This window comes from Mycteria americana, chromosome 4 (assembly GCF_035582795.1).
Source record: "Mycteria americana isolate JAX WOST 10 ecotype Jacksonville Zoo and Gardens chromosome 4, USCA_MyAme_1.0, whole genome shotgun sequence".
Taxonomy (NCBI): Eukaryota; Metazoa; Chordata; class Aves; order Ciconiiformes; family Ciconiidae; genus Mycteria; species Mycteria americana.
In genome coordinates, this window is record NC_134368.1 from 10010684 (window position 1) to 10035840 (window position 25157).

The 25157-nt window shown below is 38.1% G+C and overlaps 1 protein-coding gene across 4 annotated transcripts in view; it reads right to left on the reverse strand.

Moving 5' to 3' along the window:
• Nucleotides 1-264: 264 nt before the first annotated feature.
• LETM1 (leucine zipper and EF-hand containing transmembrane protein 1) overlaps nucleotides 265-25157 on the reverse strand; it is a 31097-nt gene continuing 6204 nt past the window's right edge. Inside the window, exons 3-14 of one of the 4 annotated variants that reach the window (XM_075499606.1) lie at nucleotides 23660-23940; nucleotides 18676-18819; nucleotides 17539-17676; nucleotides 14305-14508; nucleotides 13694-13813; nucleotides 12941-13072; nucleotides 12151-12330; nucleotides 11360-11515; nucleotides 5690-5824; nucleotides 4936-5126; nucleotides 2798-2936; nucleotides 265-1401 (exon numbers count right to left, since the gene is read on the reverse strand). In XM_075499606.1, coding sequence (XP_075355721.1) covers nucleotides 1252-1401; nucleotides 2798-2936; nucleotides 4936-5126; nucleotides 5690-5824; nucleotides 11360-11515; nucleotides 12151-12330; nucleotides 12941-13072; nucleotides 13694-13813; nucleotides 14305-14508; nucleotides 17539-17676; nucleotides 18676-18819; nucleotides 23660-23940 — 1970 coding nt within the window. In that variant the 3' untranslated portion in view covers nucleotides 265-1251. Of the gene's footprint in view, nucleotides 1402-2797; nucleotides 2955-4935; nucleotides 5127-5689; nucleotides 5825-11359; nucleotides 11516-12150; nucleotides 12331-12940; nucleotides 13073-13693; nucleotides 13814-14304; nucleotides 14509-17538; nucleotides 17677-18675; nucleotides 18820-23659; nucleotides 24117-25157 lie in introns of all 4 variants that reach the window. The other 3 variants (XM_075499605.1, XM_075499608.1, XM_075499607.1) reach the window with 3 other exon arrangements.

The following is a 25157-nucleotide window of genomic DNA, read 5'->3' on the forward strand; positions in this document are numbered from 1 at the left end:
TTTAGGCTACCAGGAATTATGGAACATCCCCGAGTTGGTATTTTACTTTTTAAACTTAAAAGTTTACTACTAAGGACAAACATTAACGAATAAACCTTGACCTACTGTCAGTATTTAATCACACAGTTAAAGACAGGAACTATAAGCAATTAATTAGAAAGCCCATGATGTATTCAAAGCACTGGCAATACCAGGTATGACTTGTTGACTGCACAGTAAGCAAGGCCATGAGATGAAAGTATTTATGTACTTTGACTATACCTGGTTAGTGATTTTATACCTGAGATGAAAATTGAGAGGTAAGAGAACTAGTTATGGTGTAAATAGTTATGAGATGAAAAAACAAGCATGCGAAGATAACTGCATTTTAAAAAAAAATATATGCAAAAAGATCACAACTGACATTTTCCCCTTATGATTATTTTCATTTTGCTATTTAGACAAACACTTTAACTCACTTTACTGTGTGACAGATTGTGTTCTGGAACTATTTTAAAGGCTCCTGTGATTCCAATGCTTTAGTAATTCATGGAATTTTGAGTAGAAGCAACATCCTCTACTCCCTAGACTTCAGAAATTTAAGGCACCCATAAGAAGCAAACTTCATGGGAAGTTTCCATTCTAGGGAAAAATAAATCTGATTTTCCCTTCAACAGAAAAAAATAATAATCATGAATTCATAGAAGTGATTATAATGCCACATTCTCTGTCAGTGAGGCAACAGCTTAGTGATATTTAGCTTAAATAAAACTCAATCTAAAGAGCTACTACTGAAGCCATAGAATCTTCACTAACAGGTTACAAAATACATAATACTGTGACAGAAGGGAAAGTTTGTATTAAATTCTGAAAAAGCTAAAAGGTAGAAGCAGCACAAGGTTGGGCCCCATGTAATGATGAAAGAAAATACATGAGAAACATTTTTCCATGATAGATACACTTAATTTATGCAGCAAACTTGCAAGTTTAATGGATCACTGTACCACAACAATGAGTGCAAATACATGATTTTGTGGGCAGGAGCACTGCTAAAGAAGCATATTTTGTTTTCGTCTGTATGGAATGACAGTAAATCACTTCTTTGATGAACGGAAATTTCATTCCATATGTCAGAAAACAGATCTATGATTTATTACTAGAATCAGCTCAAAACACTTCCCATAATCACAAAGCTCAAGTAATATGTAGCCATTAGACACAAAGATATACAAGGTTTTGGTTACAATTGGGATTAGCTTCAGAATCTGAAGCTTAATTCTTTGCTTCCACAGCTTCTTTATCATGCTTTTCCTTTGCTTTCTCTTTTTCTTCCAGCTTTTCTTCTTTTTGAAGCAGTGCCATAATCTCAGCAACCTGACTGGTGCCAATATCAATATCTTCTTTGTCAATCAGTTCTACTACCTACATGAACATAAAATGAAATTGAGAGGGCATTTAGTTTTTACATGATTGAGGCATTTTCGTATCATAAACTTTAAGACAAAAAAAGTAATTAGTTTTCTCATGTTCAAGGAAAACAACATTTTTTCTTACACGAAACACAAATTCAAACCACCACCAGTGCCTCAAACATATCCATAGTATTAAACATAGTATTAAAAAAAAAAAAGCTAAAACTTAAAGCAAATTATCTAGAACTTTTGACCTCAGCAAACAAAGACTCACATTTTAAAGTAAAACAGAACCATTCATTATATCTGTTCCAATGGAAAGCTTAGATTCAGTACCTGCTGAAATAGTATTTAAGACAATACTTATTTTATAGGCTTAATCTTCTCAAAAAGACCTCCTGTACTAATTAGGCACAAATTTACAAAAACTTAAAAGTAGAGGGGGGTAGGCCTTTCCGAAAGCAAAATGAAAAAATAATTTAGCAGGTGATTCCAAATTCCTTTATATAGCTTTTTGTACAAATGTATTCTTGGCATAGCTCCTCAAGTTCCTAGAATTATTCTGCATTACATGCAGAATTAATAAGTACATTTTACCTGTGTTGCTAAATGTACAATGGCTGTTCAGAGCAACAGGGAAGATAATCACAACTTCAGTAGAGAGGAAAAATGTGTTTCAAAAGGCTGATACTGTATTTTCTAGCTGGCCATAGTTTAAGTCCTATTTCTGTATTGAGTATGAAAATTACTTGCAAGGAAGTAAGTTTCAGGACATCTCTAAATTTACCAAGTAAAAAAGGAGCAAGAAAATGAAGGAGAAATGCAGGGAAAACCTGAGAATGTTCTGCAAAATGAGAAAACATGACAAATCAGGCAAAGAACACAGGTCATTTACAAAGGACCTAAAGGACAACTGATGTCTTTCAAGTATAGGAAATACAGGTCTCAATGAAATATGTAAGGTATACAAGTAGGCAAGAGAAGCTATTATCTTGTGTTGACATAAAGTATATCTATATGTATTATGTCAAGATTTTGGGTAATAGCAGTATTCCTAAAGTAGTTCTTCTAAAGCTCCTTCCCATCCTCCCTCCCATTCATAAGTAGCACCACAAAAATACCATATTTTACAGCACTTGACATAGGCATACAGGAAAACCTACAGTTTTAAAGGTAACGTGGGCAACAGACGCAGGATAGAGATTTTATTTTTCCCCCAAAATAGCCATACAAATTCTGAAGATGCTAATATATATTATAAGATCTATTTACAATACATTACCAAAAACCTCACTGCCATCAAGTAAAGACTCTTGCAAAAGACAGCAATATGAATTTAAGTCAAAACAGGTGCAATGTTTGAAGGATGGCTAGCCTTATTTTCTTTCAGTAGTCCACAAACTTACCTTCACAACATTATCTATATCAATTTTGCCATCCTTGTTTTCATCTAGTGCCTCTGCAATCCTAGTTAGCTTCTCCTCTGGAATCTTCTGAATTTGTTTCATCGCATTAATTAGCTCAGCAATACTGATGAGATTCTCCCTGAAGAGGAAGCACAATCTGTACATGGCAAGCAGTTACTCCAAAGGAGTAAAGTTGACAAAAGACAGTACTGAAAGTCACTACACTGCAGGTCATTTGTAAAAACGTTAGTTATTTATTTATAATCCTGAACAGAATGCAAAAAAGCAAAAATGAGTTACTGATCAGCAAGCAGATTTCAAATGAATCTTTATCTTACCATCACATCTCAGGCTTTTGGTTTCCACATGCTTTATTGCACAAATACATGTATCCACTAGCATGTGAAAAAGTTTAGCACAATTTCTGTGCTTCCCAGACTGTGTCTCTAACGCCCTCTGCCCCCCCGCCCCCATTGACCAAAGATGCAGTGCCATGCACCTGTCATCCTTTTACTTAGAGAGGCTGGCCTACACAAAATTACTGAAAGTCACAGGAAAACAAAAGCTGAGAACTAATTGCTTTAGCAATTTAGCTGTTTCGTTAAAATAGGCTTCATTTGCTCCTATCAAGGAACAGACTCTGTAGAAGAAAGGACTAAACTTGACATCGTGACTAGCAGGTTTCAGATGTTTCCAGTGTCTGCTTACTGATCTCATGAAGCTAAAGTTGTTTTGTCTTCTGCAACTTAAAGCCTCTGCTTGCTTATGTAGTTTTTTGTTAGTTTGAAGAACCATCTTCCAGCACAGGTCAAGCGGAAGTGCAGGAGACAGTGAACCCAAAAAATATTAAACACAAGGGCTTTATCAGTATAGTCCTAGCTTCATACCTGTCCCTAACCTCTGGGCACAGACTGACTTTTATTCAAGGAGTATTTATCAAGCTGCTACTAAATGTCCTGGACTTGTGTCGTTTCTGTGACCCTTGATGGCTTGGTAATGACTGCACCAACTTGAAGGTTAAAAACCAAGCCTTTGACAATTAAGCAATATTTAAACTAATAATTTTCAGTCATCCACAATCACTTACAAAATTATCCACAAAACCATTACATAAGCTATAATTACATTCAGTACAAGAAGATTCTATATTTTAATTTACAAATTCGGACGGTTTTGATCAACAACTTCTCAGCACCATCCATATGGCTGCCCTAATCTTATTACACAAAATCTGAAACAAATGACCGTTTGCCCTGGGGAACTGGAAAAAACAAGTTTGGAAGCAACAAAAGCAGAATCCGTATTTCTGTTTAGGTAATGCTCTATGGGAGCTGGGAAGCTCTCTTAATGAATCACACAAAATGGTGCAAGCAAACTAGATTAATACAAAATTCATAATCACAAACTGTGAGAATTACAGTCACAGTTTTTAGGCATTTCAGTGCCTGTAACATGCAACGTATGACCGTTCAACATATGATTGCCTGAAAGACTCTCCAGTAACATTAAGACCTGGAGAAGTGTTGATAAATGAATTTTGCAATGAAACTATCAAGAAAGATCTTTCTTTGAAAATCTGCAAGTGTGTCAAAGTTGAAATGAAGCAAATTTTTGGAAAGGGACCATGTAAAATTATCTCCATACTTCCATTAGACCTGTTCCCCCATTTCTCTCCAGAGACAGAACAGGCTTTACTGCCATTTTTTTCCTCACTGACATCTTCACTACTAAAGAACAACAAACATGAATATGCTTACCATACTGTTGCGCATCTTTTCAATCAATGACACAGGGCAAACCTACTGCATGAGGAGCATGACTAAAGGCATGATTTCACCTGCATCACCATTAGTGCTAGAGGCATGAACAAGATAAGATACTGACACTTAGATTTTCAGAACCTCCTCAGGACTAGCATCTGGGGAATTATACCTGCTTTTTTCCTTTCTCATTTCAACCATATTTAACATACCTTAGAAGACAGAAAATCCACAGCACAATTTTCTTAATTTTATTTTTAAAATAAATTATCTTAACATTCTAAACAACTTATTTGCTAATTCTTTTCTAATCACACATCAGACAAAAGCGAGACTGCGGATAAACAGAGACAAATTCAGTGCTCTCAAGTCACTTACCCAGCAGGAGGACTATCACCACTGTCCAGCTTTACATCCACTGTCTTTTGACTTGTCTCTAATTCATTAATAATTTTGTCTATCTGACCAATCATTCGGTTCACCCTCTTGGTCAATCGTTTGCTTGCCTTTGACTCTTCCACTACCTCTTCCTGGCCAGTTTTAGAGAGCTCTTTTATCTCTTGCAAATCCTAAAAGAAGTGGTCAAGAGAGAGAAAAGCTTTTGTCGGTGTGAATTCTCAACAAGAGACACTACTGACTTCGACTAGCATTTCAAGACAGGAGCCATTTGTAAATGGAATGCAAATGTATAGACATATAAAGCCAAACTGGAATTAGAACAATAAATTCCAACACTGCTGCCTTTTTCATGCACCCCTTGAATGTTATTTTCCACATCTTTCGTAAGGTTCATTTTACTGAACTTGAAGTATCTGTAATACTGACATCTATGCTTGATAAGAAAGAACTGCAGCATGCAGCAGTTAGTCAGCACCTGTTAGTCTGGTCACCCTGGCAATAAAAGCAGGAACAGGATTCTCATCTGGTGGGAACTACTCCCATGATTTTAACTAGGCTTTAAACACGTTATACGAATGAGGCTCTGCACTGTCCCATACAAAATTCATGCACTCAACTACCAACCACAGGCTAACAGACATCCAAGCAAGATAATCTTCAAATTTGTGGATCACTTATGCTAAAACTAAACATAACAGAAATAAAAAAGTAACTTCCATGCTCCATTCTTCACCTCATTATACTCCTGGATATCACCCTTCAATTCCTCAAGCTCCTCTTTTTCCTTTGTTAGTGATTTTTTCTGTTCCTGTAGCTTGGTGCAAGCATCACTCAGCATGTCAATCTCCTCCTTAGTGATTTCCTCACCCTGTAACAGAAAATATATACAAATTAGTGAAAGACACATTTGTGATTTTCCTCAAAGATTTTGGGTCTTTTACCAGAAAAGACAGACTCAAGATTTTTTTCCATGTTCGGAGTCAATACTGTCAGAGCCATTTTGGGGCTAATGCAGAGATCTGCATTTTGAGGCTAATGCAAAGATCTTAAATGCTAATGCAATTAGTTTGCTATGGTACATATTTTTTAAGTGCACCAGTAGTAAGTTCACCTAATGTGATTCATTAGGTGGGTGGGTTTTGGCTATTTGAAATTCTATACCTAATTGTCTCATTTAAGAATGTTTTACTTCCTCCTTTGCTGGGTGAAAAATCCAAACAACTGAGAAATGATTCACTATGTACAGGAAAGATAAGTTACACAAAAAAATTTGCAGAGCAAAGTTCAGGAAGTTGAGCTGGAGCAAAGTTATCTTCAACAACCTTTGTGAGAATGAGGATGGAAATCCAGAGTTTGTGAAGTATACCTGCCTCTTTAAAAGCTGAGAATAAAAATCTAACCCCCAACTGAATACTTAAAAAATAAGACTTCAAGATGATTCATTAAAAATGCTAAAATCTCATAATACTAGCTACAGTTAGCATATTAATCTTACCCAGACGCCAGCTTTTATTTTGAATGGCTAAACAACTCTGAACAGCCACATAAGTGGAGTACAGAAAGACATGTGCAAACAAGGATGCCAGAAACACAGAGCAGATGGATGATATGCTTCCAAGAAACAGCTACAGAACAGTTCACAAACTAAGCATCCAGCCCCTTCGTCAACTCAGAAAGAGTTTCAGTGTACTGTTAACATCTAGGCATCAACCTCACTTCTGATTTTAATACAGTATCTATAGTTCACCGGGGGGGGTGGGGGGGGGAATAAAAAGCAAGCAGTTTGGAAACAAATTCCTCTGCCTCAAATAAAATCAGGCATCTTCAAGAAGCTGGCAGTCTTACAGTTTTCCTCTAAGAGACAAAAACATACTCCATGGTGTTTAAAATCTTTGGAAGCATCTTTAGGGGACAACCCTCACTGTAACCTCAGTTAAGAAATGCCACGCTAACTTTACTTCTTGTTTCCTCTTATCAGTTAGGGCTGTTGAAGAAGTCCTACTTGTGGCCCAGTGTCATACATTCTCATGGCATTGGTGGCATGGCAGGCAGCAATGTGAATGCTATGCCAGATGTGACAGTCTAAGGTAGCTGCGACATCACACATCCTTGCTGCTTCCAAACGAGACCATCCCAGCCTTGCCTGCCTCCCTCCCATGGCAGTGCAGCCATGATATCAGCTACAGCCATCACTATCAGCTACACAGTCAGCTGAGCAAGCTAACTCATCACAAAACAATGCATGATTTCAATGTGGATTAGTTCCATTTTTTATTAGCATTAAAACCTTCTTGGCTGCATTCTAAAGTAAACAATGTTGTAATAATAGCAGGTAGATAATGATGCTGTCCAGGAAAATTGAAAATATTTTTCTACTTAAAACATTCATTTTAAATTAATGTTGTTATTCTGCAAAGTAACACTGGGACTGAGAAAAATCCTGATGTCAAACCTCATGGACAAAAATAAAGGGCTCAGCTACAAATAAAACTCAAGGTACAACTGAAACATGAAAAGGAAGCATACAAGAGGTGGAATCAGGGACAGGTGACACAGAAGGAATACACAGACAATGTCCCAGCATGCATGGATGGGTTCAGGAAAGCCAAAGCCCACCTGGAGTTAAATCTGGTGAAGGACATGAACAGCAACAAGAGCAGCTTCTGCACAGAATACTTTAGGTTGACAAAGACCTTTAAGATCATCAAGAACAACCACGAACCTAGCACTGCCAAGTTCACCACTAAACCATGTCCCTAAGAGCCACATCTACATATCGTTTAAACACCTGCAGGGATGGCGACTCAACCACTTCCCTGGGCAGCCTGTTCCAATGCTTGACCACCCTCGCAGTACAGAAATTTTTCCTAATATCCAACCTAAACCTCCCCTGGTGCAACTTGAGGCCGTTTCCTCTCATCCTATTGCTAGTTACTTGGGAGAAGAGACTGACACCCACTTCACTACAACCTCCTTTCAGGTGGTTGTAGAAAGCAGTAAGGTCTCCCCTCAGCCTCCTTTTCTCCAGGCTGAACAACCCCAGCTCCCTCAGCCGCTCCTCATCAGACTTGTGCTCCAGACCGTTCACCAGCTTCGTTGCCCTTCTCTGGACACACTCCAGCACCTCAATGTCTCTCTTGTAGTGAGAAGCCCAAAACTGAACACAGCATTCGAGGTGCGGCCTCACCAGTGCCGAGTGCAGGGGGACGATCACTTCCCTAGTCCTGCTGGCCACACTATTTTTGATACAAGCCAGGATGCTATTGGCCTTCTTGGCCACCTGGGCACACTGCTGGCTCATATTCAGCCGCCTGTTGACCAACACCCCCAGGTCCTTTTCTGCCAGGCAGCTTTCCAGCCACTCTTCCCCAAGCCTGTAGCGTTGCGTGGGGTTGTTGTGACCCAAGAACAGGGCCCAGCACTTGGCCTTGTTGAACCTCATACTATTGGCCTCAGCCCATCCATCCAGCCTGCCCAGGTCCCTCTGCAGAGCCTTCCTACCCTCCAGCAGATCAACACTCCCACCCAACTTGGCATCGTCTGCAAACTTACTGAGGGTGTACTCAATCCCCTCGTCCAGATCATTGGTAAAGATATTAAACAGAATTGGCCCCAACACAGAGCCCTGGGGAACACCACTTGTGACCGGCCACCAACTGGAGTTAACTCCATTCACCACAACGCTTTGGGCCTGGCCATCCAGCCAGTTCTTTACCCAGTGAACACTACACCTGTCCAAGCCATGAGCAGCCAGTTTCTCCAGGAGAATGCTGTGGGAAACCGTGTCAAAGCCTTTACTAAAGTCAGGCAGACACCATCCACAGCCTTTCCCTCATCCACTAAGCAGGTCACCTTGTCATAGAAGGACATCAGGTTGGTCAAGCAGGACCTGCCTTTCATAAACCCACGCTGACTGGGCCTGATCATCTGGTTGTCCTGTACGTGCCATGTGGTGGCACTCAAGACAATCTGCTCCATAACCTTCCCCGGCACCGAGGTCAGGCTGACAGGCCTGTAGCTCCCCAGATCCTCCTTCCAGCCCTTCCTGTAGATGGGCATCACATTTGCTAACTTCCAGTCAACTGGGACCTCCCCGGTTAGCCACGACTGCTGAGAAAGGATTGAGAGTGGCTTGGTGAGCGCTTCCACCAGCTCCCTCAGTACCCTTGGGTGGATCCCATCCAGCCCCATAGACTTGTGCGTGTCTAAGTGGTGTAGCAGGTCGCTAACCATTTCCCCTTGGATTAAGGGGACTGCATTCTGCTCCCTGTCCCTGTCTTCCAGCTCAGGGGCCTGGGTACCAGGAGGACAACTGGTCTTACTCTTAAAGACTGAAGCAAAGAAGGCATTAAGTACCTCAGCCTTTTCCTCATCCTCTGTCACTACATTTCCCCCTGCGTCCAATAAAAGATGAAGATTCTCCTTAGCCCTCCTTTTGTTGCTAATGTATTTATAGAAACATTTTTTATTGTCTTTTATGGCAGTAGCCAGATTAAGGTCTAGGTGGGCTTTGGCCCTTCTCATTTTCTCCCTGCATGACCTCATGATATCCTTCTAGTCCTCCTGAGCTGCCTGCCCCTTCTTCCAAAGGTCATAAACTCTCCTTTCTTTCCTGAGTTCCAGCCAAAGCTCTCTCTTCAGCCAGGCCAGTCGTCTTCCCCGCCGGCTCGTCTTTTGGCACATGGGGACGGCCTGCTCCTGCGCCTTTAAGATTTCCTTCTTGAAGAATGTCCAGCCTTCCTGGACTCCTTTGCCCTTCAGGACTGCCTCCCAAGGCACTCTCTCAACCAGGCTCCTAAACAGGCCAAAGTCTGCCCTCCGGAAGCCCAAGATAGCAGTTCTGCTGACTCCACTTCCTTACTTCTCCAAGAATCAAAAACTCTATCATTTTGTGATCGCTGTGCCCAAGACGGCCTCCAACCATCACATCACCCACAAGTCCTTCTTTGTTCACAAACAACAGGTCCAGCGGGGCACCTTCCCTAGTTGGCTCCCTCGCCAGCTATGTCAGGAAGTTATGATCTTCCACACACTCCAGGAACCTTCTAGACTGTTCCCTCTCTGCTGTATGGTATATCCAGCAGACATCTGCTAAGTTGAAGTCCCCCACAAGAACAAGGGCTAGCAATTGTGAGACTTCTCCCAGCTGCTTATAGAATATTTCGTCTGCCTCTTCAACCTGGTTGGGTGGTCTGTAACAGACTCCCACCATGCTCTCTGCCTTGTTGCCCTTCCCCCTGATTCTTACCCATAAACACTCAACACTATCACCACCATCATTTAGCTCTAGACAATCAAAACACTCCATAACAGACAGGGCTACAAGTACTATCGGGAGCAAAAGGAAGACAAGAGAAAACATGGGCCTGCTGCTGAACGGAACAAGGAACCTGGTGCAAAAGGACATGGAAAAGGCAGAGGTAGTCAATGCCCTCCTCAGTCTTTACTGGTAAGACTGGCCTTCAGGAATCCCAGGTCTTTAAGACCAATAGGGAAGTCTGGAGTAAGGAAGATCTAGCATCAGTGCAGGAGGATCAGGTTAGAGAACATTTAAACAAACTGAACACACACAAGTCCATGAGACTTAATGGGATACAACCACAAGTGCTGAGGGAGTTGTTTGATGTCACCAAGAGGCCACTCCATTATCTTTGAAAGGACATGATCATCAGGGAAGATTCCTGAGGACTGGAAGAAAGCAGATGTCAATCCTATCTTCAATAAGGGCAAGGAGAAGAATCTGAGGAGCTACAAGCCAGCCAGGTAGTAAATGATTAAAACCAGCATGTTCTGACTGTAACAAAGCATGCTCTGATCACAACAAAGCATGCTAATCCTAGAAATTAACCTGTTACTTCAACAGTGGTATAAATTACATTCAACATCACACTAAAGAAATAGTAAAAGAGTACACTAGAAAGTTTTTATAGTGTACATACACTGCCCATATCAGTTTAGAAGAGGAAGTCGATACAAATCTAGTACAGTCTAGTCCAAACCTACTTCCTTACTTAATCCTTTGGTCTTAGCTACACCCTTCAAAAGAAGGGAACACTCATCTTTACCTACTCTTGCCCTCTCCCTCCTCATGTGTTAACTATACACAGATTAAACATGCACAGATCCATTATGTCTACAGCCAGTGCAAATGCCCCCCAAAATAGGTATATGAGTTTCATTAACAGAGACAGATAAAGGAGATACTCAGAGATGTTTTGTGCTGACTTCAATTTCTGCATTGGTGGTTAAGAATTTGCAATCTACTAATTAGCTTTGCTTAACTGACAGAATGTGGTGAGAGGGTTAAAACTGAAGGACAGCCAGGCAACTTATCATAGTTCTTACATGGATGTTTTGAATCTTTACATTAAAAAATATAATAATGTACAGTTATCCAGATTACCTTAATGCCTTCCAAGACTGGTGCTGTATCTTTCAGTGTCTCTGAGTGCATCGCCATATCTGCCCTTGCCAGTTCTTGTTCAGTATCCATGGCCATCTGACTTTTTTTAACTTGCAGAGCAGCTGCTTCAAGATCTACTGCTGATTCCACATCTTTCTAAATTTGAAAGACCCATGAAGTTTTAATTAAAACAAAGACAACATTATCTGTACTAGCATCAGTAAAGAATGACTTCTCAAAATAGAAATAGTTGCCAAAATAGACGTAGATGTTTTTATGAGAAGACAACGTTAAAAAACTGCAACATATTGAGTGGTTTCAAATTAAAATACCCACTTGCACTTAACAACTATGCCTGTGAGCTCCTGAGGCTTAATTCACCAGTAAAGCACACCAGCAGTTTTTATAGTCAAGTATTATACAATGACATTATCAGGTTAATGACAAAGTAGAAAGAGCCAAAGATACATAAAGTATGGGGTGGGGGAAATAAAAAAAAAAAAAAACCCCAAACAAACCCACCACCTTTGCTAGAGGAATAAAAGGTTTCTTTTATTACTCTAATTAAGAGGAAAGATAAATCAAAGATAGATAAGACTGAGACAATCTTTTATGTTTCACTGTGAACCCTTCTGTGCTGCAGTCTGTTTTAATATTCTCCCACATCTTCCATATGTGGACTTAAAGTCCAGTTTCTTGCAGGCAACACCCAGAGCAGAGACAATAACTCATAACATGCTAGTTTTTACATCACTGACATTTATTTCTCAATAATTGAGAGCAGAACTTACCATGGCTGCAACTTGAAGGGTTTCTTTGGCTTTCTCTGCAGCTTCAGACAATCTTTCCATCTCTTTTTCTTCATTTTCTTTTCTGATGGCTTCCTCTTCCTGAAGTGTTGCTTCCAGACGTGCTTTGTTATCTACTTTTTCACCTTCAACTTCTGCCACTTTCACCTGAGCCTCTTTGGCCTAAAAATAATGTAAGAAGCCTTTTAAAGTCTATATGTGTGTATATATATCTATGTCTACATAACGTAAGAAGTTCATATATCCTTATTCAGATAGGTAGTACAGGTATGCTAATGAATATAGTTTAAACCCCCGAAAGTTACCCTATTTTTGCATTTCTCAGAAAAAGATGATTCTCCTTCTTTGAAAATGAGAACTTTCCACCCTGAAATCATACATATTCTTCATTCCCTTTCTCTCAAGACTACCAGTAATCTACTCAGATCATTTCTTGCTCTACACAAGAACATCAACATTTTCATGTATTAATATCTTTATATTGCCCAGAGCATAGATTGTTTTTTATATAAGTAAAAAGTGTATTCTAGATCTTCTTATGCCATTACTGTCTACTGTCACACGATGAAATATTGCCTTTTATATGATTTATTCTCAGGCCCCTCCAAATATAAGCCAGTTTCTTCTGTGTTTGAAGGTCACTCAGATAAACATATCCATGGTTTAGCTTTTCAAGGAATAGAAAGGAACCAAGAAGAACATCTACTTCTCTGAACAGATTTTCAGTGATGATACTGAAAGCTGGTTACAGACTATGTACATCAATACTTACAACACTCTCTGGTAGTGTCTGAAGTGTTGTTTTGAGCTGATCAGCTGGAGAAAGCGTATCTGGAAGATACATGGCTCTGGATAAAATAAGCAACGAAGTAGGGATTTCCTGGTTCAGGTGCAGATCTAACCACTGTAAATGCAATACACAAAACAAACCTTCAACTTCTGGAATTTTTTGGTTTTTTACAGATCAAGTCAAGCATACACAAAAAAGTAAATACTAATTTTTTTTTACCACTACTTACCAGCCAGTATCCTAGCACAGCAACTACAGGCTGTAAGCAGCCAAGAATTACAGCAATTGCATTGAAATATATGAAGAAGTATTTTGTTTGATGAAGTATTTCAAGAAGTATTGAATGAATATTTGAAAAATTATTTTGTTTCACATGCATCTTCCTCTAAACCAGGCAACACCAAAAGACAAAGAACTGATCTACTTAGAGAAAAGTTCTTTACAGATTAATACAAATAATTAACAAGACAAACTGCCAAAATTGCAAACGTATTTCAGGTATGTTTAAGTCTAAGTATCTGTTTGCATCATTAAAACATCATGGCCCAGTCAAAAGCCAGAAACCCACTGCTACTACATACTTACACAGTACACATGACAAAAGCTTATTAAGGAGAAAGACTGTTTTAGCCAAGCCTTTAATGAGAACAGAAGCAAAATGACTTCTCAGAATCATAACAAAAATCAGAGCTAGCAACTGAAGTTAGGTGTGTGTAGTCAGTCTTGCAAACATACCTGTTTAAGCTGTTCCTTGAGACGCTCCTCTGTCACACCAAGAGCTCTCATACCTCGGGCACGACAAGCTGCCTGCAGTTCTTTAACAGTCAGGCTATCAACTCCTTCTTCAGCAATCAGCTGCACAAAGCGTATAATAAACTTTAACATGTAACAGCTCAAAACTGAGGAACCACCATCAATGCACACCCAGAAGTCCATATTTTTACAACGGCCACTAGAGGCTGCTGTGATAACACAAAATAGCTTCCACTTTTTAAACAGTGAACATTATACTATAGTCTTAACAGCTCCATAATGGTAATGTCAGTCTTCAAGTTATTTATTTCTATCAGCTCCCTTACAAACTATAGTTTCATAGAAATGCTTTTCTTTGTAACATAATTATTTTCATTGCAATTAATGGTAGATTAAAAAACGTCAGCTTTTTCTTTACAAATAAGGACACTTCTGATTTTAAGTTCTTCAAGTCTTTTTGTTCTAAATTAGCTCAAAAATAAGACAATAAAGACAAAAAAGGAAAATGCCTACAACAACATACATATAGCCACACACACTCATTACTCTTACATGTCAAAATTATTAACCAGTGCCTATTTAGAATTACTCACTTTGTCATCTGCTTTTATGCTTCTCAGCCTCATAGTCAGCTGGAAGCGGAGAAAGTTATTTGTCCCAATGGACTGAAGTTCCAACAATTTACAAAGTGCCACCAACTGAGGCCTGGTTAGATTGTCCAGAGTCAACTCATCTTCAAACAGTTTAGAGAACCTTAAGATCTCCTCATTACTGGGTCTTTCGCCAGTTTCCCTGATCTGTAAGAAAAAACAAACACACACCAAGCTTTTCAAAGCAAATGTTATGGTTGGGCATTATTTTGAACAATAAAAATATTCTCATCCTTTGTCAAGTACTTGGCATCAATTTTGGGATAGGAAATAGGACACAAGGAAGACATGAAAGAAATTTTTAAAAACCCACCTTATTCACTATAAAAGGCAAAAGAGTTTATGGTTGTTGACAGTTTCCAACAATATTGCATAATATACTTAAGATAAAACTAACAAAAACAAAAATTAGGTGCATCTGTATACTAATGAGCAGGTCTGAGTTGGCACTGCCATGAGATACTTCAAAAAAAAAAATTATATATCTGAGTGAATAAATAGTTGCTACAAAAGTCACATTGGCAAGTATTCTTTCTGGTACCATACTTACTAAACATAAAAGCATATTAAAAGCATCACCCTGTGAAGATAAAGTGAGAAGTATGTCCAATGGCAAAAATTTTGCAACGTTGGTGTCCCTGTGAAACACAGATTTGGACCTACCTATATTCTCTCCACAACCACATTTGTTACAATACTGTTTTGCTTCCAGTTCCCAGCTGTTCTGCAGCATGTCAATGCAAATGCACTTGTACTTGCAAGTTATTCCAAAGTATAAACCACTACTTGGGAAAGGACTCTGCATTCTTCTTGATGGAAGGTTCTATGTAACTGCTCGTACAAATGCAAAGTTAAGCTTTTAAGTTACATGTTGCCAAACGGCACTTCACAGTAATTAAATCCAAATACTGGAAGCAGAAATAACAGTTCAAAGAAGTAGAAAAAAAAAAATTCCCTAGTCTCATCAGGTCATGCTAAAACATTATCACCTGTATAAAAAGTTGATTTTTCTATTTTCAGTATACCATCAAGTGCTTATTAGTGATATTACTGAATCCAAAATCTATAGAACGATGAAGTACTCCCAGTCACTTAACACCTTCAGTCTAAACAGTAAGTACGTAGATATCAAAAAAACACTCTTCCCAATCCCTCTACCTTTTTTTAAGCCCTGTAAAGAAAACACAAGCTAAGTGACATCAAGAACAGTCTGAAAACCTAACATTACCTACACAGCCTGATTTATTATGCCTACCCATTTTACGTGCCAACTCAAATCTTTTAGTGAACAGCTACTGACTACAGGAAAAGATAAAAATTTGGAAGACAAGATGGTCTTGAGTCCATTAACCTCCAGGACACTTGTGTAGCAGAGAAACCAACTCAGAGAAAGAAATGTCAAAGGCCTTGATGTTCCCCTTCACCAGCTCCTTCACTACAGGAGCCAAAAATGGAACTTTCTGTATTTTTAAAGTATTTTCTTCCTTGTTTAAAGCTGAATTTTGGCAACGCCAAGCGTATTGACAGCACAAACTGAAACTTTCTCGGACATCACTAGCTACAAAAAAACACAGATAAATTCTGGAATTCTGCAGCAAGCACGTTAAGCCTGTAATCAATGGTTCTTGCAGCATCAAGTACTTCACTGCAGAAGCAGCTATAAAAGAATAGCAAAAAGGTGGGAAACATTTAAGCTTCTTCTTGCTCTGACATTTATTATCTAGTACAGTGAAATGAGATCAATGAAGTCTGTCTCCATGACACAAATGAAGAATATATAGCTGTAAAAAGCACACCCACACATCAGAAATGCAGGGTTTGAAACTTCTTTTTAGTCATCAGAGGAACTTGGGACTTCCTCCAGCAAATGTGGAGTGATACGTCATTTATTTCCACAGAAATTAACCGCCAAATGTAAATTCGCAGTAGCAGTTCTTTCAGAAGAAAATGAAATGTTCCAAACATGAAGCATGGCAGTGGCATGCTCCCAGAGTCTGCAGCATCAGTGCTTCAGCTACTAACTGCTATAACTAACCATTTAAAATTTTCTGCAGCTGAAAAGGAACAGAAACAGATGATTGCCTAGAAGCTTCAAAGTACATGGACTTTGCAAGCAGATACCAACTGGCAAAACCTCCCAATATCATTATCTAAGGTAACCTACGCAGCACTATCAACGTGATCTTATTACTCCACCCTTCAAAACTTTATTCTCAGCACTGACAAGCAGGAAAAGCTCAAGCTAGCTGACAGGACTTGTAAAGTTCAGGTCTGAAATCCCCAGGCTTTTGTGCCTTTTTCTGTGCAAATACATACTCTCCCCAAAGGAAGGGACTACACTCTTACTTTCAACAAAGCACCTGGTGACGGTTGGTGGCTCGATCTCTTACTCAACAGCCCCACAATTAAGAGAAATCAGAAGTGTGAGCGGACTGAGATAAATCCCGTCCTGAGAAGATTTAAGAAGGTATTTTTCATCTCTCCAGGGAATACGTTGCCCTTACCTAAAACTTGGTGAAAGGAAACACTATCAAACCTAAAGGCCATCAATGTAGGAGGCAGATATCTGACATTTAGTTTCTGTGTCAGCAACTGCTTGTGAATAGAAAAATTTTGTACCAAGCACAGCACTCGCATTCTATCAAAACCCCAGATTATACCACATTCTAGTCACTACCGGAAAGGATTTCAGCAGTATAGCAGCCATGCATCTAAAAACTGTTTTTATCAGCAGAACTAAATTTGACAAAAAAATTTTACTTTTCCCCCACCAAGTTTTAATCAGTTAATTAGGAAAGAACTTTCTCCCACTGTTTACACCCAATGTTCAAAAAAAGAGGTCAACAAATACAGGAGTAATCACTGAGCACATAATCTTTTTGATGTTAGAATTAACTTATTAACAAAATAAGAGAATGAGAAGCAAATGAGCAGAACTACGCTGCTTCTAGAATCAGAGAGTGAAAGTACCAGCCAGAATACCAAAGCTAAGAACAGTAAAACTTCAGCACACTGAAGTATTACTTGCAAAAAAGAAATCCATCCTAAAAAAACTGTTACGTCCTGTTCACTTCAAATCCAATAGAATAAAGGTACCTGATGATTACTATAGACCAAACAAAACACCGAGCTATTTTTTTGGTAGGAAGAGAAAATACATTTTTAAAAAATTTTTACCTTTTGAAAGAACGTTGAAAAATCTTTTGTAACATTTCCTTTGGCTGCTTTATTTTTTAAGGCCATCTCCTCAATTGTGTCTTGAAGGAATTTAGCCAATTCAAGCTTTACTCTCAATTCTTTCTTCAATCTTTCCTCCTGTTAAAAAAAATACTTGGTTTTAAAAGTTCTTTCTAGAAATATGTGCACTAAATACCACTTCTTCTGCCCTCAGACAAGTTATGTGGAGTACTTCTGAACTTCTGCTGTAATACACACACATCACAAGAGGACATTCACTCTTACCAAAGATTCCCAAATCACACCGAAAAATAGGTTGATCAGCTCAAAGCTCCATGAAGCATTAGACGCAATGCCAACAGAGTGAAGTGCAGCATGAGAGGCCTCACCTGCTAAAACTAACATGCACCCTCTGAATTAGTAACAAAAAAAATTAGAAACTAACCAACTTTGGTTTGGGTAATTCTCAACTCTTGTATCCAGCACAGAAATCCTACACTACATCTGATCCAAAGAAAGAGGAATTTATCACAGGACTAGAACGTAATGGTTACTTAGAGGCAAGTATACAATCATGATTGATTTTATCTGTGACTGACTGGGAGCTCACTATGTACGAACCACATTTTGTGCTCTGAAAGTGAAAACTTTTTGGGCTTTTTGGTTTGTTTTTACAAAGCTCTAAACAATTCCCAGAAAACTTAACTAAAAGGAATAAAGTTTAAACAAAACAATGATCAGAAGCTTTTTAAATATTTAGTATACCTAAAAAAAAAATCTTGCATCAAGAATAAGGACTACAAATGTTAAAACAAAGTCTGCCCATTTTAATACCAAGTAGAAAAAAAGAGTTTCAGATCTTTCATTTCTGCTTTGTCAGGGTCATAGAAAATGGAAATAAAGATAGGGAAAAAGACAAGAGAAGCTTACAGCCCTGATAGCTAAGCACCTGCACATATAAAAAGGTAAATCAGGGTGGCACTGTTTCATTATTAAATATTAACAGCAAGATCATCAAAACAACATAAATAAAGACAAAAGCATTTCCTAGATACCATTTCTAATTTCTTTCTTTACCAAAGAAAGTTCTAATTTTTTCAAAACATATTACTGGATTATAAATTCAGATCTGCTTACCTTTTTAGACTTTGTCTCAAATGTAGAGGGAAGCATATTGGGGAACAACTTAAGAGCTACTGGAAGCAAAAATTCCATAAATGGGACAACAAGAAAAACTAGGAAAGGGACCAAGCGGAAAAGATCAGCACATATTCGAAGAAACTGGAAGGGGAAAAAAAAGGAAAAAAGAAATGTATTGATAAGCAAAATTTTATACATTTAGAAAATACTTGATATGATCATCCACTTTATCACTTAAGCACCCGTATGTATCTTTCCTACAAAGGAAATTTAAAATAACAGAAAAAGGATGTGACAAAGTCAGGTTTTAGTATCTTCTTCTTCAAGTTGCTATATACTACAGAGCGCTAGAGTTTCACCAGTTTTCAACACTATAGAAAGTATTTCAAAAGCCTCACTGTGTCTCAATAGGATTATTGAACAAGTATCTCATTTAAACCTCTTAAAAGCACCTGAAAACAGGAGGTGGTCATTTGTTGTCATTAAAGCTGCTTAACTTCTTTTATTCATCTTTATTTGTGCTCCACCACTTCTTACATGCATGAGCTACTATGGACTAAGTAATCAAGAATAAAATGAAAGATCCCTCCCCCTCTGCCTTATAACAATTGTAATGTACATTTAAATCCAGGGTAATGAGCCCAGCTTGGTAGAATTTTTTTTTTTTTTAAACCACTGCTTTTCTAGAGTAGTAATCCTCTGAAGTGGGCTGATGCATTAGTTACTGAATCTTGAACTGCATAAAATACATATCGTCCTTCTGATTTCTGTACACCCACAAATGTATATATTAGGCTGTACAGTCTACAATCTAAACCTTTCAGTACTCATTGGAAGCTTAATAACTTGGTTTATATTGAGGAGTGCAGATCTTACTTGACTCTACCTCATTTTACAAAGCAAATAACCAGTTATTGGCAATAATGTCCATTTCTAAATCAGAGACTGAAGGTCAGATGTACACTACAGCATACTACTACCACAGCACTGTCATTCAACATCATGATTTGATAAACACAACTATGATTGGTAAAAACCGGCAACATAAACACTACTACACAAGTAAATGCATGCTTCCCCCTCGAGCCCCTCCCCACAGCTCATTCCAATCCAAGGGAACAGCAGCAACAACCAATACAGACTGCACGTCGCTGGAACTGCTTTACTAGAATACAGAACCAGTAATACGTTAACCATCATTTTCTTAGCATAAAACCAGCCAAAATCTTAAATACAGTTTGAGGAATGCACAAACTCCACACATCCAAAGTTTGACATTTTTCTTCGTATATAGAAAATTCAGTTTCCCAGAAGGGATGCTTTGGTCCATTGTTCACAGGCTCAAAGATGTTTTCATTCATTACAATAATAGAAGATAAATGACTACCAGAGAGTTCAAAAAGATGTAAGAAAGCTTGGAAGAAAATTTTAAGTCAGAAAAACAAGTACATTTTCCCTAAAAAAACCCTCAAAAATTTCTACAGAGTGCAATACAGAGTTCTTATTTCTACCCAGTATCTGTTTTTAGACAGCGCGTGCAAGTATTTGTACAAGGCAAAATCCATATCTAAGAAGCAGTTTTACAACCGGATTAAGCTAACCTAATGCTAACCTGAGATAATATATAAAGAGTCATGAATGCACACCAGCAGTCACAATGTGAAGGTACACTACTGATCCAGCTAAAACTAACCCATAAATGCATACACAGACAAGCGAAAAAGGATCAGTACCAACCAAAAGGGGGGAGAGGGGGTGGAAAACCTGATTTGAGCACAGAGCAGGACTCGCCTTTTTCACAGCAGCACTGTCCTGGATCAGCTTACATAAAATCATGAAACTGCACCCTCCGCTAACTCAAGGAAAACAACTTTGCACAGGAACCTAATACAATGGTGCATGATTACACACACATTATTTGGCAGCACAGCATGAAAAACTTGTGACTACTCTGTATCTGCTTATCTGCTGCTACAGTTCGTGTATTCCACTGTTCCCTCCTCTGCAGGGCTGAAGAGTTTGTAAAGCTGATATACTTGCCACAAACTCCATAGCATTTGCCATCTCACTTCCATGTCCTGACCCGCCCTGCTGTAGGAAGCAGCCCTAGAGCAATTAGTTTTTAACAGCCAGTATCATATTTGCATGTTTTACTTCTTCCTGCCTTCTCTCCTCAGTGTAGATATGTGATCCTGTTGAATCCAAACCCTACCAGCAATTGTACAAGAGAATTTTGGAATTGACTTTTGGTTTACATAAGCAATAGCTCCCTTGCATTAGCTATGCTGCAATTGCTTGTTAATGTGGTTAGATTACTTGGATATCTTTCCATTATTGCCTCCAAAGAGGAAGGAAAGGGCAGGCAGAAATAACTCATTTGTCAGTCTGCGTGAAGATAAGATTTCTCTAGGACTGTCAGTTCATACGCCGTTTAACACATTTAAAGCAGTATGTACATAAAAAAAAAAATTTTTTTTTTAAAGTTCAGGAGCTACTTTTACAAAATTGTAGTTAATCTGGCATCAAAGTTTTAAGACTTCTTTAAATCAGTCAGTATACTACAATTTAAGGCTGAACTGATAAAAAATGAACTGTGCTGGAACAAATTTAAAATAAGGTTTAAAAAAAGCCCATGCAGTTTTTGTTCAGCTGTAGGCTGGTTTGCTTTTCACTGACCCTGGGTTCTAAGCCTACTGTGACTCCATTCAAGAGACAGAACGTCCTCTACTTCCACATAAAGAAAACACACAACCTAGATTGAGAAAAATAACATTACTGTAGTTCTTAAAACTATTTTCTCTACATCTTCTACACTGGATTGCATGCACACACACACACTATTAGATAAGAGACAGGCTACATCAACATAAACACTAATTTATACCTGCACAATAAATTTCTACTTTATTTAAAATAAGGGAATCAATACTGAAATCGCACATCTGCACAAAAAAAATAATTCAGGAAGGCCAAATGCCAGACTGCTACATAAATATGAGAAAGACAGCTCTATCATTACTACACGACAAAACTAAAGGGCAATCAAATGAATAAATCCATCTATTGATGGAATAATGCGTGTCCAAAGATAACGTATTACTTCTAAAGGTTCATGCCTCCTAGAATACAGACCTGATCTTTCAGCAGAAGTATTTCCATGATATCCGTATTTTACTGTTGTTTGTATAATTTCTCAGAAGTATGGCTCAGTGAACATGAAACAGGCAGGAAAACCAATGGTTCCAGTCTTGCCCTCTGGAAGATTTCCGATTCTGTTTTAAACCATGAGTTAATTTGTCTCACTTGGTTTTCCAAAGCTCTCAGTAAGCCAGCACAAACCAGAACTGCTACTTCAAGAAGTCCTGCGGTCCTCATTTCCCCCTATCCTCAGTTACTCTTTCTTGGCACTACATACTCCCCTCTCTTATGTCAGCACAGACTGTTATATTTATTGTTGAGCAACATTTCAGCTGGATCAGCTGCCAAACATACTCTTGCACCAGCATAAGAAAGAGGGCAAAAATAAGTAGCATGAAGATGCTGAGACCACATACCATAAACCAGCGCTGCTGCAGAAAGAGACCAAATGTAATCACAGATGAAGACTGCTACATGTGCATTTAACAATTTTTGTTATTTGTCTAACCTTGCAAAGATAGGAAAAAAACTTTTGCATACTGCATTAAGATGTGATGTTTTTTAACTACACATAAAAGTGTTCAACTATGTTCAGAATTTTATCAGGAAATGATTAAAACAATGAGCAAATATTCATATTTTTGATCACTTAACAAAATTTTTGAAGGCAGAGATGTGAACCTAACACATTGTGTGTACAGCGTACAAACTGCAGAGAACCGGATCATGATTGCAAGCAGAACTATTCACTCCTGCTGCCTGAGTACGTACACTTTTCACTCTCCAACATTTCTTTCAGCACATTTTTTTTTCAGCAACAGCTGAAATGCCCTTTTTATTTTTTTAAAGGCAAGAAGACAGACTTGAGTATTTTATCTGTATAAACTGCTTAAACATCTTTAAAAACAGTAAAATGAGAACTATTAAATCAGCATGTTTGATATATTGCTAATGAACTGGTGAAGCTGAATACCAATGCATTCTTTCAAAAAAATTTTTTTAAACTATATCAGTTTTAAAACAGCTTATTATTTTGCAGTCTTTCTATATATATAAGCTCAGGTCAAATGTTTTTAAATATCCATATATCTTCTAATTCTAGTTGAACAAGCATATTTACTTCATCCACAAACTGAAATTACTATTGAAATGTATGTATCTTATCCTAATTTGAAAGCACTCTCATTTTGCACTCCAGATTTCATCTCCATCCCCTATTCCCTTTTCTTTAAAAATTATCAGTTGCATTTTTACAGTTTCATAAATGTAAGCTATGTGCCATAAAGAAAAACAAAAGTATAAAACAAAAACTTTCTTCAAATTATCTTCTTTGGACTAAAATTATCTCACAAATATATTTATAACTGAGATAGTACTAATATTTGATTATCAATCATGCATTTCAGCCTGCAGCTTTTCTTCTGTTTTAAAAAAAAAAAAACCCACACAACAGAATTGGCATAAATCCAACCTTTACTAGAAGTGTTTTCCCTCAACTTTTCCAGCTGGAGTGAAAAACCAGAGAAAGCAACCGTGTACACATATGTTAGCACATGGATGGGAACTTGAGAACAAACCACAACTGCTGTCCATACAACAAAACAGAAGAATCCTCTACTGTTCCTGCTAGAAAATACCAAATTTATCTTCAGTAATGGGGAACAAGACTAAAATGTTTTGGAATCAAACCCAAAATTTTTAGTGTTCACATAGGGAGGAAGAGGGAAACACACCTAGCAATTTTAATTCTAGGAACAGAAGACAACAGAAAGAACCAACTCAGTTCAAATAAAATGGAGTAATCTCCAAGGATACTCAAACGAAATAGGTATCTACTCAGTACCTGTCTCCGTTCTCGACGAGACAAAGTGTTGCCATGAAGTATTCGCCAGAGCATCCTTGCAGCTATTTTTGTGTCAATCCACAGTAATCGAAAACCATGGTAATAGTGCTTCAGTTCATCCACAATCCTCTGTCCAATAGATTTTTTCACAACTTCCACTTCTGTTGGGCTATATACAGGACCTCCTTCTTCCAACTTCTTGTTTTTGTCCTTTAAGGACTTCAGTGACTTTTCAACTATGGAGTCATCTTGAAGGGGACGTGAAGAATGCCACCATCTAACTGGAAGATATTGGGGACCTAAAACACCGATGGTTGCTAGTGGCGTCCATGAGCCAGAAGAGCTTGTAAGAGTAAAGTATATTTGTTCAGATCCTTTAGTCCAACAACAGTAGCGATCTTTTTTGGAGTATGCGTAAACAGGAGGGACACTAGTGCAATATTTAAAGTGTACAGTCCTTCAGAAGAAAAAAGCATTCAAGAATTAGCAATAGATCATAAGCTATTTATATATTTACTTAGTTATATAAATGTATGTATTTATAAAATCCATCATTTGAGAAATATCTACTCCATATTTGAGAAAAAACCCCAAACCTGTGACTCTCGAGATCAGAATGTCTATACCTGAAAAGAACGCTTGGCTGTACTTCCTGGCAAAAAATAACCTGCCGGGAATTTTCCATTAAACAACTTTGAAAAGGTAGCTTATTTTACTCCAATTACATAAAGAGTAGCAACCAGAAGTGCTTCCCATTTAGAAAGCTATATTTGAAAATAAATCTGTAAATCCATAAGTAATATAAAGCCCCTTCTATTACTTCTCCTGTTTGAACGAAACACTCGAGAAAAAAAATAGAAGTTGTAGACTTGGGATAGGTGCTGAGTTAGAAGAAGAGAATTAGTATCAGAGAAATCCGATTTCATTAGAGTTCCTCTTTTACTATCTCCATGCATCTAGTTTTCCTTTTTCAGCAGAAACTTTATGCACAAACTTCTATCATGGTACTGAGATGGGGCACACAGAACCAACACTCTTCTACCTTCTTTAGAATTTTGTTCTTTTTCTTTTTCTTGAACTGAAGTTAGAAGGAAAGCATTGCTCAAACATCCCAAACACTCATTCTACACACAGAAGAACTACTCATTATAGTAGGATTGTACATGCTTTTATAAGAGGATATGACAAACTTAAAATAGTAGATAAAATATTTTATGTAAATGAGTTCCATTAGGTGTCCCTCAAACCGAAATGCCAGCATTAAGTCATCTACAGGACAGAAATGACTGGGGTGTTTCTTCACCAAGCCCTTGTACTACCAAAACAAAAAAACAAATTTGTATTTGTCTTCAGTCAATGAACAGAAAATAAATGCAAGTGGCTCTACAGCTCTGAGTAACACTTTAACGAAAAAAAAACATTTATTGAACACTTATAAGTATTAGCCTCACTCACTCAATGTTCAGCCAGAAGTAGTTTATAAACTTAATTACCACAT